The 13,314-nt window shown below is 58.0% G+C and overlaps 2 protein-coding genes across 21 annotated transcripts in view; one reads left to right on the top strand and one right to left on the bottom strand.

Annotated features, from left to right (window-relative positions):
* Positions 1 to 6,375, bottom strand: part of PELP1 (proline, glutamate and leucine rich protein 1) — a 36,211-nt gene extending 29,836 nt beyond the window's left edge. For 3 of the 6 annotated variants that reach the window (XM_071420895.1, XM_071420894.1, XM_071420896.1), the window contains exons 1-4: positions 6,189 to 6,375; positions 5,023 to 5,081; positions 4,098 to 4,203; positions 1,860 to 2,009 (exon numbers count right to left, since the gene is read on the bottom strand). In XM_071420895.1, the coding sequence (XP_071276996.1) occupies positions 1,860 to 2,009; positions 4,098 to 4,203; positions 5,023 to 5,081; positions 6,189 to 6,326 (453 nt within the window). In that variant the 5' untranslated portion in view covers positions 6,327 to 6,375. The remainder of the gene's footprint in view (positions 1 to 1,859; positions 2,010 to 4,097; positions 4,204 to 5,022; positions 5,082 to 6,188) is intronic. The other 3 variants (XM_071420898.1, XM_071420897.1, XM_071420899.1) reach the window with 1 other exon arrangement.
* An 84-nt stretch (positions 6,376 to 6,459) lies between these two features.
* On the top strand, positions 6,460 to 11,440 carry MED11 (mediator complex subunit 11). 15 transcript variants are annotated; one of them, XM_071420914.1, is made up of 4 exons: positions 6,460 to 6,477; positions 7,132 to 7,555; positions 8,208 to 8,338; positions 9,306 to 11,440. In XM_071420914.1, the coding sequence occupies exons 2-4, from the start codon at positions 7,471 to 7,473 to the stop codon at positions 9,441 to 9,443; spliced, it is 354 nt and encodes a 117-aa protein (XP_071277015.1). In that variant the 5' UTR covers positions 6,460 to 6,477; positions 7,132 to 7,470; the 3' UTR covers positions 9,444 to 11,440. The 15 variants fall into 15 exon arrangements, 9 of the variants coding, with proteins under 9 accessions (XP_071277015.1, XP_071277014.1, XP_071277013.1 ...); XR_011678199.1 differs by lacking the exon at positions 6,460 to 6,477 and having other exon boundaries at positions 6,484 to 7,555; positions 9,306 to 9,498; positions 11,167 to 11,440; XR_011678198.1 differs by lacking the exon at positions 6,460 to 6,477 and having other exon boundaries at positions 6,484 to 7,555; positions 9,306 to 9,498; positions 10,782 to 11,440.
* The last annotated feature ends 1,874 nt before the right edge of the window (positions 11,441 to 13,314 follow it).

Genomic DNA, 13,314 nt, shown 5'->3' with positions numbered 1-13,314 from the left:
TCCCGGACCCCTCCCCAAAATCCCAAAAATTCCCCCCAAAAATCCCCCCCAGGGCAGGGAATTCACAGTGGGGAAAGGGGGGAAAAGGGGCTGAGACCCCTCCCCAAATTCGTGGAGACCCCTCCCCAAATTCCCGAGACCCCTCCCCAAATTCATGGAGATCCCACTGAGACCCCTCCCCAAATTATTGGGGACCCCTCCCCAAATTTCTGAGACCCCAAAATCCCCAAAATTCCCCCCAAAATTCCCCCCCAGGGCAGGGAATTCACAGTGGGGAGAGGGGGGAAAAGGGGCTGAGACCCCTCCCCAAATTCATGGAGACCCCGCCCCAAATTCCTGAGACCCCTCCCCAAATTCATGGAGATCCCACTGAGACCCCTCCCCAAATTCTTGGGGACCCCTCCCCAAATTTCTGAGACCCCAAAATCCCCAAAATTCCCCCAAAAAATCCCCCCCAGGGCAGGGAATTCACAGTGGGGAAAGGGGGGAAAAGGGGCTGAGACCCCTCCCCAAATTCGTGGAGACCCCTCCCCAAATTCCCGAGACCCCTCCCCAAATTCAGGGAGATCCCACTGAGACCCCTCCCCAAATTCTTGGGGACCCCTCCCCAAATTTCTGAGACCCCAAAATCCCCAAAATTCCCCCCAAAAATCCCCCCCAGGGCAGGGAATTCAGAGTGGGGAAAGGGCGGAAAAGGGGCTGAGACCCCTCCCCAAATTCATGGGGACCCCCTCCTCAAATTCATGGGGACCCCTCCCCACATTCCTGAGATCCCACTGAGACCCCTCCCCAAATTCTTGGAGACCCCTCCCCAAATTTCTGAGACCCCAAAATCCCCAAAATTCCCCCCAAAAATCCCCCCCAGGGCAGTGAATTCACAGTGGGGAAAGGGGGAAATGGGGTGAGACCCCTCCCCAAATTCATGGGGACCCCTCCTCAAATTCATGGGGACCCCTCCCCAAATTCGTGGGGACCCCTCCCCAAATTCCTGAGGCCCCAAAATTGACAGAAATCCCAAAATTCCTCCCAAAAAATCCCCTCAGGACCCCTCAAAGCTCCCCCGCCCTGAAGCCCCCAGACCCATTTGAAGCCCCCAGACCCATTTGAACCCATTCAATCCCCATTTTTTGCCATTTTTGTCCAATTTTTTTTCCATTTTCACCCCATTTTTCACCCCAAACCCCCCCAAACCCAACCCCCCCGAAGCCCCCAGACCCATTTAGAGCCCCCAGACCCATTTTAACCCTTTCAGTCCCCATTTTCCTCCATTTTAACCCAAATTTTCTCCATTTTAGCCCCGTTTTTTCCCATTTTTTCCCCACAACCCCCCCAAACCCAAACCCCCCCGAAGCCCCCAGACCCAATTGGAGCCCCCAGACCCATTTTAACCCTTCCCATCCCAATTCCAACCCACGTTAATCCCATTTTAACTCAATTTTTCTCCATTTTAACCCAATTTTCTCCATTTTAACCCCGTTTTTTCCCATTTTTTTCCCCATAACCCCCCCAAACCGACCCCCCCCGAAGCCCCCAGACCCAATTGGAGCCCCCAGACCCATTTTAACCCTTTCAGTCCCCATTTCTTCCCATTTCAATCCCCATTTTTATCCAATTTTTTTCCATTTTTACCCCATTTTCTCCCCAAAACCCCCCAAACCAACCCCCCCCCGGAGCCCCCAGACCCAATTGGAGCCCCCAGACCCATTTTAACCCTTCCCATCCCAATTCCAACCCACGTTAATCCCATTTTAACTCAATTTTTCTCCATTTTAACCCCGTTTTTTCCAATTTTTTTCCCCACAACCCCCCCAAACCGACCCCCCCCGAAGCCCCCAGACCCATTTTGAGCCCCCCCAGACCTCGGGCCTCAGGGCCAGCAGGGAGGTGAGGATCCCGGGGATGTGGTTGGTGCCGATGTCCCGCGCCAGCTCCGGCAGCTGCGCCGAGAACCTGAGCAGCTCCCGCAGCACCGACACCCCCAGGGCCACCGTGGGAGGGGGGTCCTGGGACTGGGAGAGACCCCAAAAAGCGTCAGGACCCCTCCCCAAATTAGAGAGACCCCCCTGGAAAAAACCCCATCGGAATAGGCCAAAAAACCCCAAAAAAAATCCACAAAAATTCATTGAAATTGGGCAAAAATGGGGGGTGGGACCTCCCAAAAACCCCCCCAAAACCACCTTGAGTGGGGGTCCTGACACTGGGGGGACCCCAAAACGTGTCAGGACCCCTCCCCAAATTAGAGAGACTCCCCTGGAATGACCCCATCGAAATCGCCCAAAAAGCCCCCCCAAAAATGGCGAAAATGGGTCAAAAATGGGTCAAAAATGGGCAGTGGGATCCCCCAAAAACACCCCCAGGGCCACCGTGGGAGGGGGGTCCTGGGACTGGGGGGAGGGACCCCAAAAAGCGTCAGGACCCCTCCCCAAATTAGAGAGACCCCCCTGGAAAAAACCCCATCGAAATCACCCAAAAAACCCCAAAAAAATGGCGAAAATGGGTCAAAAATGGGTCAAAAATGGGTCAAAAATGGGTCAAAAATGGGTCAAAAATGGGTCAAAAATGGGGGGTGGGACCCCCCCAAAACCACCTTGAGTGGGGGTCCTAACACTGGGGGGGGACCCCAAAAAGTGTCAGGACCCCTCCCCAAATTAGAGAGACCCCCCTGGAAAAAAGCCCCCCAAAAAAGGGGGGTGGGACCTCCCCCAGGACCCTCAACCCCACCCCAGCTGTCCCCAGGTGTGTCCCCAATGTCCCCAGGTGTGTCCCAGGTGTGTGTCCCTATCCCAGCTGTCCCCAGGTGTCCCCAGGTGTCCCCGTGCCCCTCACCTGGAGCAGGTGCTGCAGGAGGTGGAGCCAGCCCAGGCCCCAGGTGTGTCCCAAGTGTGTCCCCAGCTGTCCCCGGGTGTGTCACAGGTGTGTCCCAGGTACCCCCAGGTGTCTCAGGTGTGTCCCCAGGTGTGTCCCCAGCTGTCCCCAGGTACCCCCAGGTGTGTCCCAGCTGTCCCCAGGTACCCCCAGGTGTGCCCCGGGTGTCCCCAACTGTCCCCAGCTGTCCCAGGTGTATCCCAGGTGTGTCCCAGGTGGGTTCCAGGTGCGTCTCAGGTGTGTCCCCAAGTGTCCCAAGTTGTCCCCAGGTGTCCTCCAGGTGTGTGTCCCTATCCCAGGTACCCCCAGGTGCCCCCAGCTGTCCCCCCAGGTGAGTCCCAGGTACCCCCAGGTGTGTCCCAGGTGTGTGTCCCTATCCCAGATGTGTCTCCAGGTGTCCCCAGGTGTGTCCCAGGTGTGTCCCCACGTGTCCCCAAGTGTCCCCAGGTGTCCCCAGGTGTGTCCCAGATGTGTGTCCCTATCCCGGATGTGTCCCCAGCTGTCCCCAGGTGTGTCCCCAAGTGCCCCCAGGTGTGTCCCCAGGTGCCTCACCTGGAGCAGGTGCTGCAGGAGGTGGAGCCAGCCCAGGCCCCAGGTGTATCCCAGGTACCCCCAGGTGTCCCCAGGTGTGTCCCAGGTATCCGCATGTGTCTCCAGGTGTGTCCCCAGGTGTGTCCCAGGTGTGTCCCAGCTGTCCCCAGGTGTCCCCCCAGGTGTGTCCCAGGTGTGTGTCCCTATCCCAGATGTGTCCCCCACCTGTCCCCAGGTGTCCCCAGGTGTGTCCCCAATGTCCCCAGGTGTGTCCCCAGGTGTCTCACCTGGAGCAGGTGCTGCAGGAGGCGGAGCCAGCCCAGGCCCCAGGTGTGTCCCTATCCCAGCTGTCCCCAGGTGTGTCCCCAGGTGTGTCCCCGGGTGTGTCCCCAGGTGTGTCCCCAGGTGTGTCCCAGGTGTGTGTCCCTATCCCAGGTGTCCCCAGGTGTCCCCAAGTGTCCCCAGGCGTGTCCCAGGTGTATCCCAGGTGTGTCCCAGGTGTGTTCCAGGTGTGTCCCAGGTGTGTCCCCAGCTGTCCCAGGTTTGTCCCCAGGTGTCCCCGTGCCCCTCACCTGGAGCAGGTGCTGCAGGAGGCGGAGCCAGCCCAGGCCCCACGTGTGTCCCTATCCCAGGTGTGTCCCTGTCCCAGCTGTCCCCAGGTGTGTCCCCAATGTCCCCAGGTGTGTCCCCAGGTGTCTCACCTGGAGCAGGTGCTGCAGGAGGCGGAGCCAGCCCAGGCAGTGTTGCTGGAAGGCCTCGCTGGGGCTCTCGCTGACCAATAGCGACAGCAGGCACAGCCCCTCGAAGCTGCAACGCCATTGGCTGAGCCGGGACACGCCCACCCGCGCGCCCGGACACACCCCCGCAGCCCCGATTGGCTGCTGGGGGGTGCCAAACCCCGCCCACTTTCCTTATAAGGGCAAACCAGGGGAGAGCGCGGCTCGCAGGGAGAATCTGATTGGCTGGGATAAAGCCACGCCCACCCTGGTTCCACCCACAGCCCTCATTGGTTGCTAAAGCCCAAGCCCCACCCACTTTCCTTATAAGGGCAGCCCAGGGGAGAGTGCGGCTCGCAGGGAGAATCTGATTGGCTGGGATAAAGCCACGCCCACCCTGGCTCCACCCGCAGCCCCAATTGTCACAGACAAGCCCCACCCACCCCGATTAATTATGCAACAAAGGAAGCACCTGATTGGCTGCTAAAACCCCATCCCAACAAATCAGCCAATCACAAGGTGCTTCAAAGCCACACCCCTTCCTCCTGATTGGCTGCCCTGCCCCCAGGGCTAAAACCTCCTCTGATTGGCTCCTCCTCCCCCAACAGCAGCCCAGAGAACGATTCCCATTGGCTCCCGAGCTGGCCCCGCCCCCACGCTGCATTTCCATTGGTTTTTACCCCACCCCACCCATACCAGAGCAGCAACCAATGAGGGAACAGCAGGGGCGGGCCCTGCGCTGTGATTGGCCGGCAGAGCTGTCACTCAGAGACCATTTCCCATTGGCTCCACCCACACGCTGCATTTCCATTGGTTTTTACCCCGCCCAGCCCATCCCAGAGCAGCAGCCAATGAGGGAGCGGCAGGGGCGGGCACTGCGCTGTGATTGGCCAGCAGAGCCGTCACTCACCGTGTCTTCATGGAGCCCAGGCGGGCGCTGGTGACACCGAGGAGCCCCCCGAGAGCAGCCTGGGGGAGGGGCGGGGGGGGGTCACACAAAGGTCAGGGGTCATCAAGGGGTCACCCAGGGGTCATTGGGGGGTCAAGGGTCAGGTGGGAGGGACCGGAAGTGCTGAGGGAGGAGGGGGAGGGGCCTGGGGAGGGGCCCTGGGCCTGAGGGGAGCCTGGACTGGGGGGGGGGGGCTCTGGGATTTTGGGGTCAGATCCCAAATTTTGGGGGTCAGATCCCATTTTTTAGGCTTTCCAATCCCGTTTTTTGGGGTCAGATCCCATTTTTAGGGTTCCCAATCCCGTTTTTGAGGTCAGATCCCGGATTTTGGGGTTCCCAATCCCGTTTTTTAGGGTTCTCCGCCCCTGAGGCGATCCTGGTTTGGGGTCAGATCCCATTTCAGGATTCCCAATCCCGGTTTTAACGTTCCCAATCCCGTTTTTTAGGGTTGCCCACCTCTGAAATGATCCCGTTTTTGCGGTTAGGTCCCATTTTTTAGGTTCAGATCCCATTTTTTAGGGTTCCCAATCCCATTTTTGTGGTCAGATCCCGGTTTTTAGGGTTCCCAATCCCATTTTTTAGGGTTCCCCACCCCTGAGGTGATCCCGTTTTTGGGGTTAAATCCCATTTTTTAGGGTCAGATCCCATTTTTTAGGGCCCCCAATCCCATTTTTGGGTTAAATCCCGTTTTCTAGGGTCCCCAATCCCATTTCCTGGCTCTCCCCACCCCTGAGGCGATCCCGTTTTTGGGGTTAGATCCCATATTTTAGGGTCAAATCCCCTTTTTTAGGGTTCCCAATCCCGTTTTTGGGTTAAATCCCGGTTTTTAGGGTCCCCAATCCCGATTTTTGGCTCTCCCCACCCCTGAGGCGATCCCGTTTCCCGCCCACCCCTGAGGGCCGCTCCCTCTCCCTGAGGCGGCTTTTGGGTTTTTGGGTTTTTTGGGGTTTTGGGTTTGGTTTTTGGGTTAAATCCCGGTTTTTAGGGTCCCCAATCCCGTTTTCTGCCTCTCCCCACCCCTGAGGCGATCCCGTTTCCCGCCCACCCCTGAGGGGGGCCCCTCTCTCTCCCTGAGGCGGCGGCGGCGCCGCCCCCGCTGAGGGCGGGATCCCCTCCCGGGCCCGTACCTGGGTCCCGGCGCTGTCGCGGAGGCCCCGCACGATGCCCGGGAGGGCCCCGCGGTGCGGGGGCAGCGCCGAGAGCGCCGAGAGCGCCTCGAGCAGCGGCGCGGCCGGAGGGGCCCGCGGGGCCGCCACCGCCGCCATGGCCGCTTCTTCTCCGGCGCGCTCCGATGACGTCACAGCGCGGGGAAAAAAGGAGGCGGGGCCTGCGTGAGGGGGAGTGGGCGGGGCTTCGGGACAAGAGCTAAAAAAGGAAATGAAAGGCGTGGCCTGAAGGAAAACGCGTCCATAAAAGGTAATGAGGGGCGTGGCCTGGAGGAGAGCGGGTGGTAATAATGTAATTAGGGGCGTGGCCAAGAGGAAAGCGGCTCTAGACGAGGCAATGAGGGCGTGGCCTGGTTGGAATCTGTGTTTTAAAGGTAATGAGGAGCGCGGCCTAGAGAACAGAAGGTCTATAAATGGTAATGAGGGGCGTGGCCTGGAGGAAAGCAGGTCTATAAAAGGTAATGAGGGGCGTGGGCTAGGGGACAGAAGATCTATAAAAGGTAATGGGGCGTGGCCTGTAGGAAAGTGGGTCTATAAAAGGCAATGAGGGCGTGGCCTGTAGGAAAACTCATCTATAAAAGGCAATGGGGGCGTGGCATGGAGGAAAGCAGGTCTATACAAGGTAATGCGGGGCGTGGCCTAGAGGAAAGCGCCTCTATTAAACACAATGAGGGGCGTGGCCTGGACAAATCAGGCCTATAAAAGGTAATGAGCGTGGCCTGACTAAAAAAGCATCTAAAAAAGGCAGTGAGGGACGTGGCCTAGTAAATGAGTGCGATTAAAGTCAATGAAGGGGCGTGGCCTGAAAAAAACACCTCTAGAAAAGGCAGCGAGGGGCGTGGCCTGGAGAGGAACGTTTTAAAATGGACTAAAAGGCCTCCTAAATCCCTCTCCCCCCATCCAGCTCTCCTTCCTTCTCCGGAGCTGAGTCTGAGGGGAATCGAGAACACCGCGAGGCCTTTGTGGTGACCAAACCGTTGTGACGGAGCCGGGAGTGATTTTGAGGCGATTCCGGGCGGTTTTGGAGCGGATTTTGGGCGGTTTTGTGACGCTAAACAACCTTGGAGGACCCAAAACCACCGAGATGACGGAGAGCGGCCGCTGGAGGCAGCGGCGCCACCACTGAGTTCCGCCCAGAGCGGCTCCCGGCGGGCGCTTCCTGTCACGTGACCGAAATTCCGCGCTGCCATTGGTGAAGGGAACCGGAAGAGGAGCGAGAGGAGCCGGAAGCGGCGCGGGCGGCATGGCGGGGTTCGGGGTGGCCAACGAGCGGCTGCGGGCGCTGGAGGAGCTGGAGCGCGAAATCGGCGCCTCCCTGCAGAGCGCAGGTGGGCGGGGCCCCCGGAAAAAGGGGCGGGGTTTTCGCGGAGGGGGAGGGGCGCGGCGTGAGGGGGAGGAGCCGCGGTGTTTGGGGGGGCGCGGGGAGGCACTTCCGGTTTTTTGAGCGGGCGGGGCTTGTGTTGCCATGGTGATGGTGGGCGGGCGTTTGAGGCGGTGATGGGCGGGGCTTGATCGGGTGGTGGTTAAGGGGTGGGGTCTAATGGGGGCGTGGTCACTCAAGGGGCGCGGACAGAGCTCAGGTGATCTCCAAGGGACCAATGGGAGAGGCTGAAATGGGGTCAGAGGTCACGGGGAGGGGGCCCAGGTGTGACCCAGGTGTCCCCAGGTGCCCCCAGGTGTATCCAGGTGTGTCCCCAGGGTTGGTGATCCTGGAGCTGTCCAAGGAGAAGCCCCAGGAGCGGCACCTGGACCGTCAGGGGGGTTTGGGTGTGACCCCAGGTGTGCCCCAGGTGTGCCCAGGTGTGTCCAGGTGTGACCCAGGTGTGTCCCCAGGGCTGGTGATCCTGGAGCTGTCCAAGGAGAAGCCCCAGGAGCGACACCTGGACCGTCAGGGGGGGTTTTGGGTGTGACCCCAGGTGTGACCCAGGTGTGCCCAGGTGTGTCCAGGTGTGTCCAGGTGTGACCCAGGTGTGTCCCCAGGGCTGGTGATCCTGGAGCTGTCCAAGGAGAAGCCCCAGGAGCGACACCTGGACCGTCAGGCCGCCCAGTTCGGCGCCGCCGTGGCCAAGGTGGAGGCCGAGCTCTCGGCCCAGATCCGATACCTGACACAGGTGAGGGGGATCTGGGGGGTCCCAGGTGGGATTTCGGGGGTCCCAGCTGGGGTTAGGGGGGTTTTGGGGGTCTCAGGTGGGATTTGGGGGGATTCTGGGGGGGTTTGGGGTGTCCCAGGTGGGATTTTGGGGGGTTTTGGGGGTGTCCCAGGTGGGATTTTGGGGTGTCCCAGGTAGGATTTGGGGGATTTTGGGGTGTCCCAGGTGGGTTTAGGGGCGTTTTGGGGTGCTCAGGTGCGTCCCTCACCTGCCCAGGTGAGTTTTTAATGATATTTCTTTGGGATTTTGGGGTATCTCAGGTGGGATTTTGGGGGCATTTTGGGCTGTCCCGGGTGGGATTTTGGGGCATTTTGGGGTATCTCAGGTGGGGAATTTTGGGGTCTCGGGTGGGATTTGGGGTTTTTTGACCCCACACCCTCTCAGGTGTGTCCCTCCCCTGCCCAGGTGAGTTTTTAGTGGTTCCAGGTGAGTTTTTCGTGATATTTCTTTGGGGATTTTGGGGTATCTCAGGTGGGATTTGGGGGGGATTTTGGGGTGTCCCAGGTGGGATTTGGGGGATTTTGGGGTGCTCAGGTGCGTCCCTCACCTGCCCAGGTGAGTTTTTAATGATATTTCTTTGGGATTTTGGGGTATCTCAGGTGGGATTTTGGGGGCATTTTGGGCTGTCCCGGGTGGGATTTTGGGGGCATTTTGGGCTGTCCCGGGTGGGATTTTGGGGCATTTTGGGGTATCTCAGGTGGGGAATTTTGGGGTCTCGGGTGGGATTTGGGGTTTTTTGACCCCACACCCTCTCAGGTGTGTCTCTCACCTGCCCAGGTGAGTTTTTAGTCATTCCAGGTGAGTTTTTCGTGATATTTCTTTGGGGATTTTGGGGTGTCTCAGGTGGGATTTTGGGGTATCCCAGGTGGGATTGAGGGGGGATTTTGGGGCATTTTGGGGTGCTCAGGTGCGTCTCTCCCCTGCCCAGGTGGCCACGGGGCAGCCCCACGAGGGCTCGAGCTACGCGGCGCGCAAGAGCTGCCAGCTGGCCCTGAACCGCCTGGACTACGCCCGGCGCCGCCTGGCAGAGCTGGCCCGGGCCTGCGAGCTCATGCTGGAGCAGTGACACACCTGGGCACACCTGGGAACAGCTGGGGACAGCTGGGAACACCTGGGAACACCTGGAGAGATCAACGGGACAACGTGGGACACACCTGGACCAGCCTCGGGACTGAAAAATGGGGAAAAAATGGGGAAAAAAGGGATTTTTTATGGGGTTTTATTTGGGTGGGACAGCGCTGAGAGACCCTGGGCACACCTGGGCACACCTGGGCACACCTGGGCACACCTGGAGAGAGCGCCAGGACAGCCCTGAAGACACCAAAATTTGGAAAAATGGGGGTTTTATGCGGTTTTATTGGGGTTTTATTGGGGTGTGGCACCTTGGAGACGGCGCTGAGAGACCCTAGGCACACCTGGGAACACCTGGGAACACCTGGGCACACCTGGAGAGATCAATGGGACAACGTGGGACAGAGCTGAAGCAGCCTCGGGACAGAAAAATGGGGAAAAATTGGATTTTTTAAGGGTTTTTATGGGATTTTATTGGGGTGGGACAGTGCTGAGAGACCCTGGGCACACCTGGGCACACCTGGAATGTCCTCGGGACTGAAAAATGGGGGAAAAATGGGATTTTTATGGGGTTTTATTTGGGTTTTATTGGGGTGTGGCACCTTGGAGACGGCGCTGAGAGACCCTGGGCACACCTGGGGACACCTGGGAGCACCTGGAAAGATCAATGGGACAACGTGGGACAGCCCTGAAGACACCAAAATGAGGAAAAATGGGATTTTTGTGGGATTTTTATGGGATTTTATTTGGGTTTTATTGGGGTGGGACAGTGCTGAGAGACCCTGGGCACACCTGGAATGACCTCGGGACGGAAAAATGGGGAAAAAATGGGATTTTATTGGGGTTTTATTGGGGTTTTATTGGGGTGTGGCACCTTGGAGACGTCACTGAGAGACCCTGGGCACACCTGGGCACACCTGGAGAGATTGATGGGACAACGTGGGACAGAGCTGAAGCAGCCTCAGGACAGAAAAATGGGGAAAAATTGGTTTTTTTGAGGGTTTTTATGGGATTTTATTGGGGTGGGACAGTGCTGAGAGACCCTGGGCACACCTGGGCACACCTGGGAACACCTGGAGAGATCAATGGGACAACGTGGGACACACCTGGAGCGGCCTCGGGACTGAAAAATGGGGAAAAAATGGAATTTATTGGGGTTTTATTGGGGTGGGACAGCGCTGAGAGACCCTGGGCACACCTGGGCACACCTGGAATGTCCTCGGGACTGAAAAATGGGGAAAAATGGGATTTTTTTGGGGTTTTTACTTGGGTTTTATTGGGGTGTGACACCTTGGGGACGTCACTGAGAGGCTCTGGGCACACCTGGGCACACCTGGGCACAGCTGGAGAGAGCACCAGGACAGCGTGGGACACACCTGGAATGGCCTTGGGACAGAAAACTGGGATTTTTATTGGGGTTTTATTTGGGTTTTATTGGGGTGGGACACCTTGGAGACATCACTGAGAGACTCTGGCAACACCTGGGCACACCTGGAATGACCTCGGGACTGAAAAATGGGGAAAAGATGGGGAAAAATGGGATTTTTATGGGATTTTATTTGGGTTTTATTGGGGTGGGACAGCACTGAGAGACCTTGGGCACACCTGGGCACACCTGGAATGGCCTCGGGACTGAAAAATGGGGGAAAATTGGATTTTTATGGGGTTTTATTTGGGTTTTATTGGGGTGGGACAGCACTGAGAGACTCTGGACACACCTGGGAATACCTGGGCACACCTGGAGAGATCAACGGGACAACGTGGGACACACCTGGACCAGCCTCGGGACTGAAAAATGGGGAAAAATGGGATTTTTATGGGGTTTTTATGGGGTTTTATTGGGGTGGGACACCTTGGAAACGTCACTGAGAGACTCTGGGCACACCTGGGCACAGCTGGGCACACCTGGGCACACCTGGGCCCCCTCAGGTGCCACCCCCAGCCTTGCAGACGCCCCCAAATAAAGGGGACACCGCGGTGGCCTTGAGAGCGCGAGGGGACTCGGAGATTTCGGGGGGAAAATTTGGGGATTTTGGGAGGGGAAATTTGGGGGTTTTGGAGGGAAATTTTGGGGGTTTTCGGGGATAATTTGGGGGGAAATTTGGGGGTTTTGGGAGGGAAATTTGGGGGGTTTTGGGGAAAATTTGGGGGGTTTTGGTGGGAAATTTGGGGGTTTTGGGAGGAAAATTTGGGGGGTTTTGAGGGGAAATGTGGGGGTTTTGGGAGGGAAAATTTGGGGATTTTGTGGGGAAATTGTGGGAAAAATTCGGGTTTTGAGGTGGAAATACGGGGGAAAATTGGGGGGAAAATTTGGGGGTTTGGTGGGAAAATTTGGGGGTTTTGGGGGGAAATTTGGAGGGTTTGGGGTGGATATGGGGGAGTCCCAGGGAATTTGGGGATTTGGGAGGAAGATTTGGGGGTAAATTTGGAGGTTTACAGAAAATTTGGGGGTTTTGGGAGGGAAAATTTGAGGGTTTTGAGTGGAAATTTGGGGGGGGAAAATTTGGGGGTTTCGAGTGGAAATTTTGGGGTTCTGTGGGGAAATTTGGGGTCCTGAGGGGATTTTGGGGGTTCCCAAAATTCCCCCCAAAGTTTCGGTTTCTGTTTCATTCCCGGGCGGGGCCGCCATGGCGCCGGTGACGTCACTGGGCGGGGTTTCCCGTAACAGGTGGGCGGGGTTTTCTTCCTTTAGCCACGCCCACCGCGTTGGGATCCTGTCAATCAGCGCCCGGGGGCGTGGCCAGGCTGGTCTCGGGTGACGTCATCGCCTGGGTGCGGCTTTGAATGGGGCGGGGGGGACCCCCCTGGGCCACCCAAAATTCACCTGGGGACCCCCCAAAAATTCACCTGGGACCCCAAAAATTCACCTCGGGACCCCAAAATCCCAAAAATTCACCCGGGGACCCCAAAAATTCACCCGGGGACCCCAAAAAGTCTCTGGGGGACCCCAAAATTCACCTGAGGACCCCCAAAAATTCACCTGGGGACCCCAAAACCCCAAAAATTCACCTGGAGACCCCAAAAATTCACCTGAGACCCCAAAAATTCACCTGAGGACCCCAAAATTCACCTGGGACCCCTTAAACCCACCTGAGGTCACCCCAATTCCCCCAGTCCCCCAAAATTCCCTAAAACGGCCAAAACTCCCGGAAATTCACCCCAAAATCGCCACAAATCCCCCCCAGATCCCCCCAGGACGCCCCAAATGGCCCCAAATCCCCCCCAGGAACCCCAAATTCCCCCCCGGACACCCCAATTGCCCCCAAATCCCCCCAAAACTCCCCAAAATCCTCCCCCGGGAACCCAAATCTCCCCCACATCTTCGCCAAATCCCCCCCAGGAGCCCCAAAATCCCCCCCAGAATCCCCCCAGAAACCCCAAATCCCCCCCAACCTCCCCGGACACCCCAAATCCCCTCCAGAAACCCCAAAATCCCCCCCCAAACTCCCCGGACACCCAAAATCCCCCCCAAAATCCCCCCCAGAAACCCCAAAATCTCCCCCAAAATCCCCCAAATTCCCCCCCCCGGAAACCCCAAAATCCCCCCCAAAAATCCCCCCCAAAACCCCCCCAAACCCCCCCCAGGAACCCCAAAATCCCCCCCAAAATTCCCCCCCCCGGGAACCCCAAAATCCCCCCCAAAAATCCCCCCCAAAATCCCCCAAACCTCCCCAAAAACCCCAAAATCCCCCCCAAAATCCCCCCCCGTGAACCCCAAAATCCCCCCAAAAATCCCCCCCCAAAATCCCCCCAAACCTCCCCAAAAACCCCAAAATCCCCCCCAAACCCCCCCCCGGAACCCCCAAAATCCCCCCGAAAATCCCCCAAATTCCTCCCCCAGGAACCCCAAAATCCCCAAATCCCCC

The sequence above is a fragment of the Agelaius tricolor genome, unplaced genomic scaffold (genome assembly GCF_023055355.1).
Source record: "Agelaius tricolor isolate 1412-34295 unplaced genomic scaffold, bAgeTri1.0.p SCAF_172, whole genome shotgun sequence".
Lineage (NCBI taxonomy): Eukaryota > Metazoa > Chordata > Aves > Passeriformes > Icteridae > Agelaius > Agelaius tricolor.
Note: the sequence above shows the minus strand (reverse complement) of the source record. Positions and strands in the feature narration are given on the sequence as shown.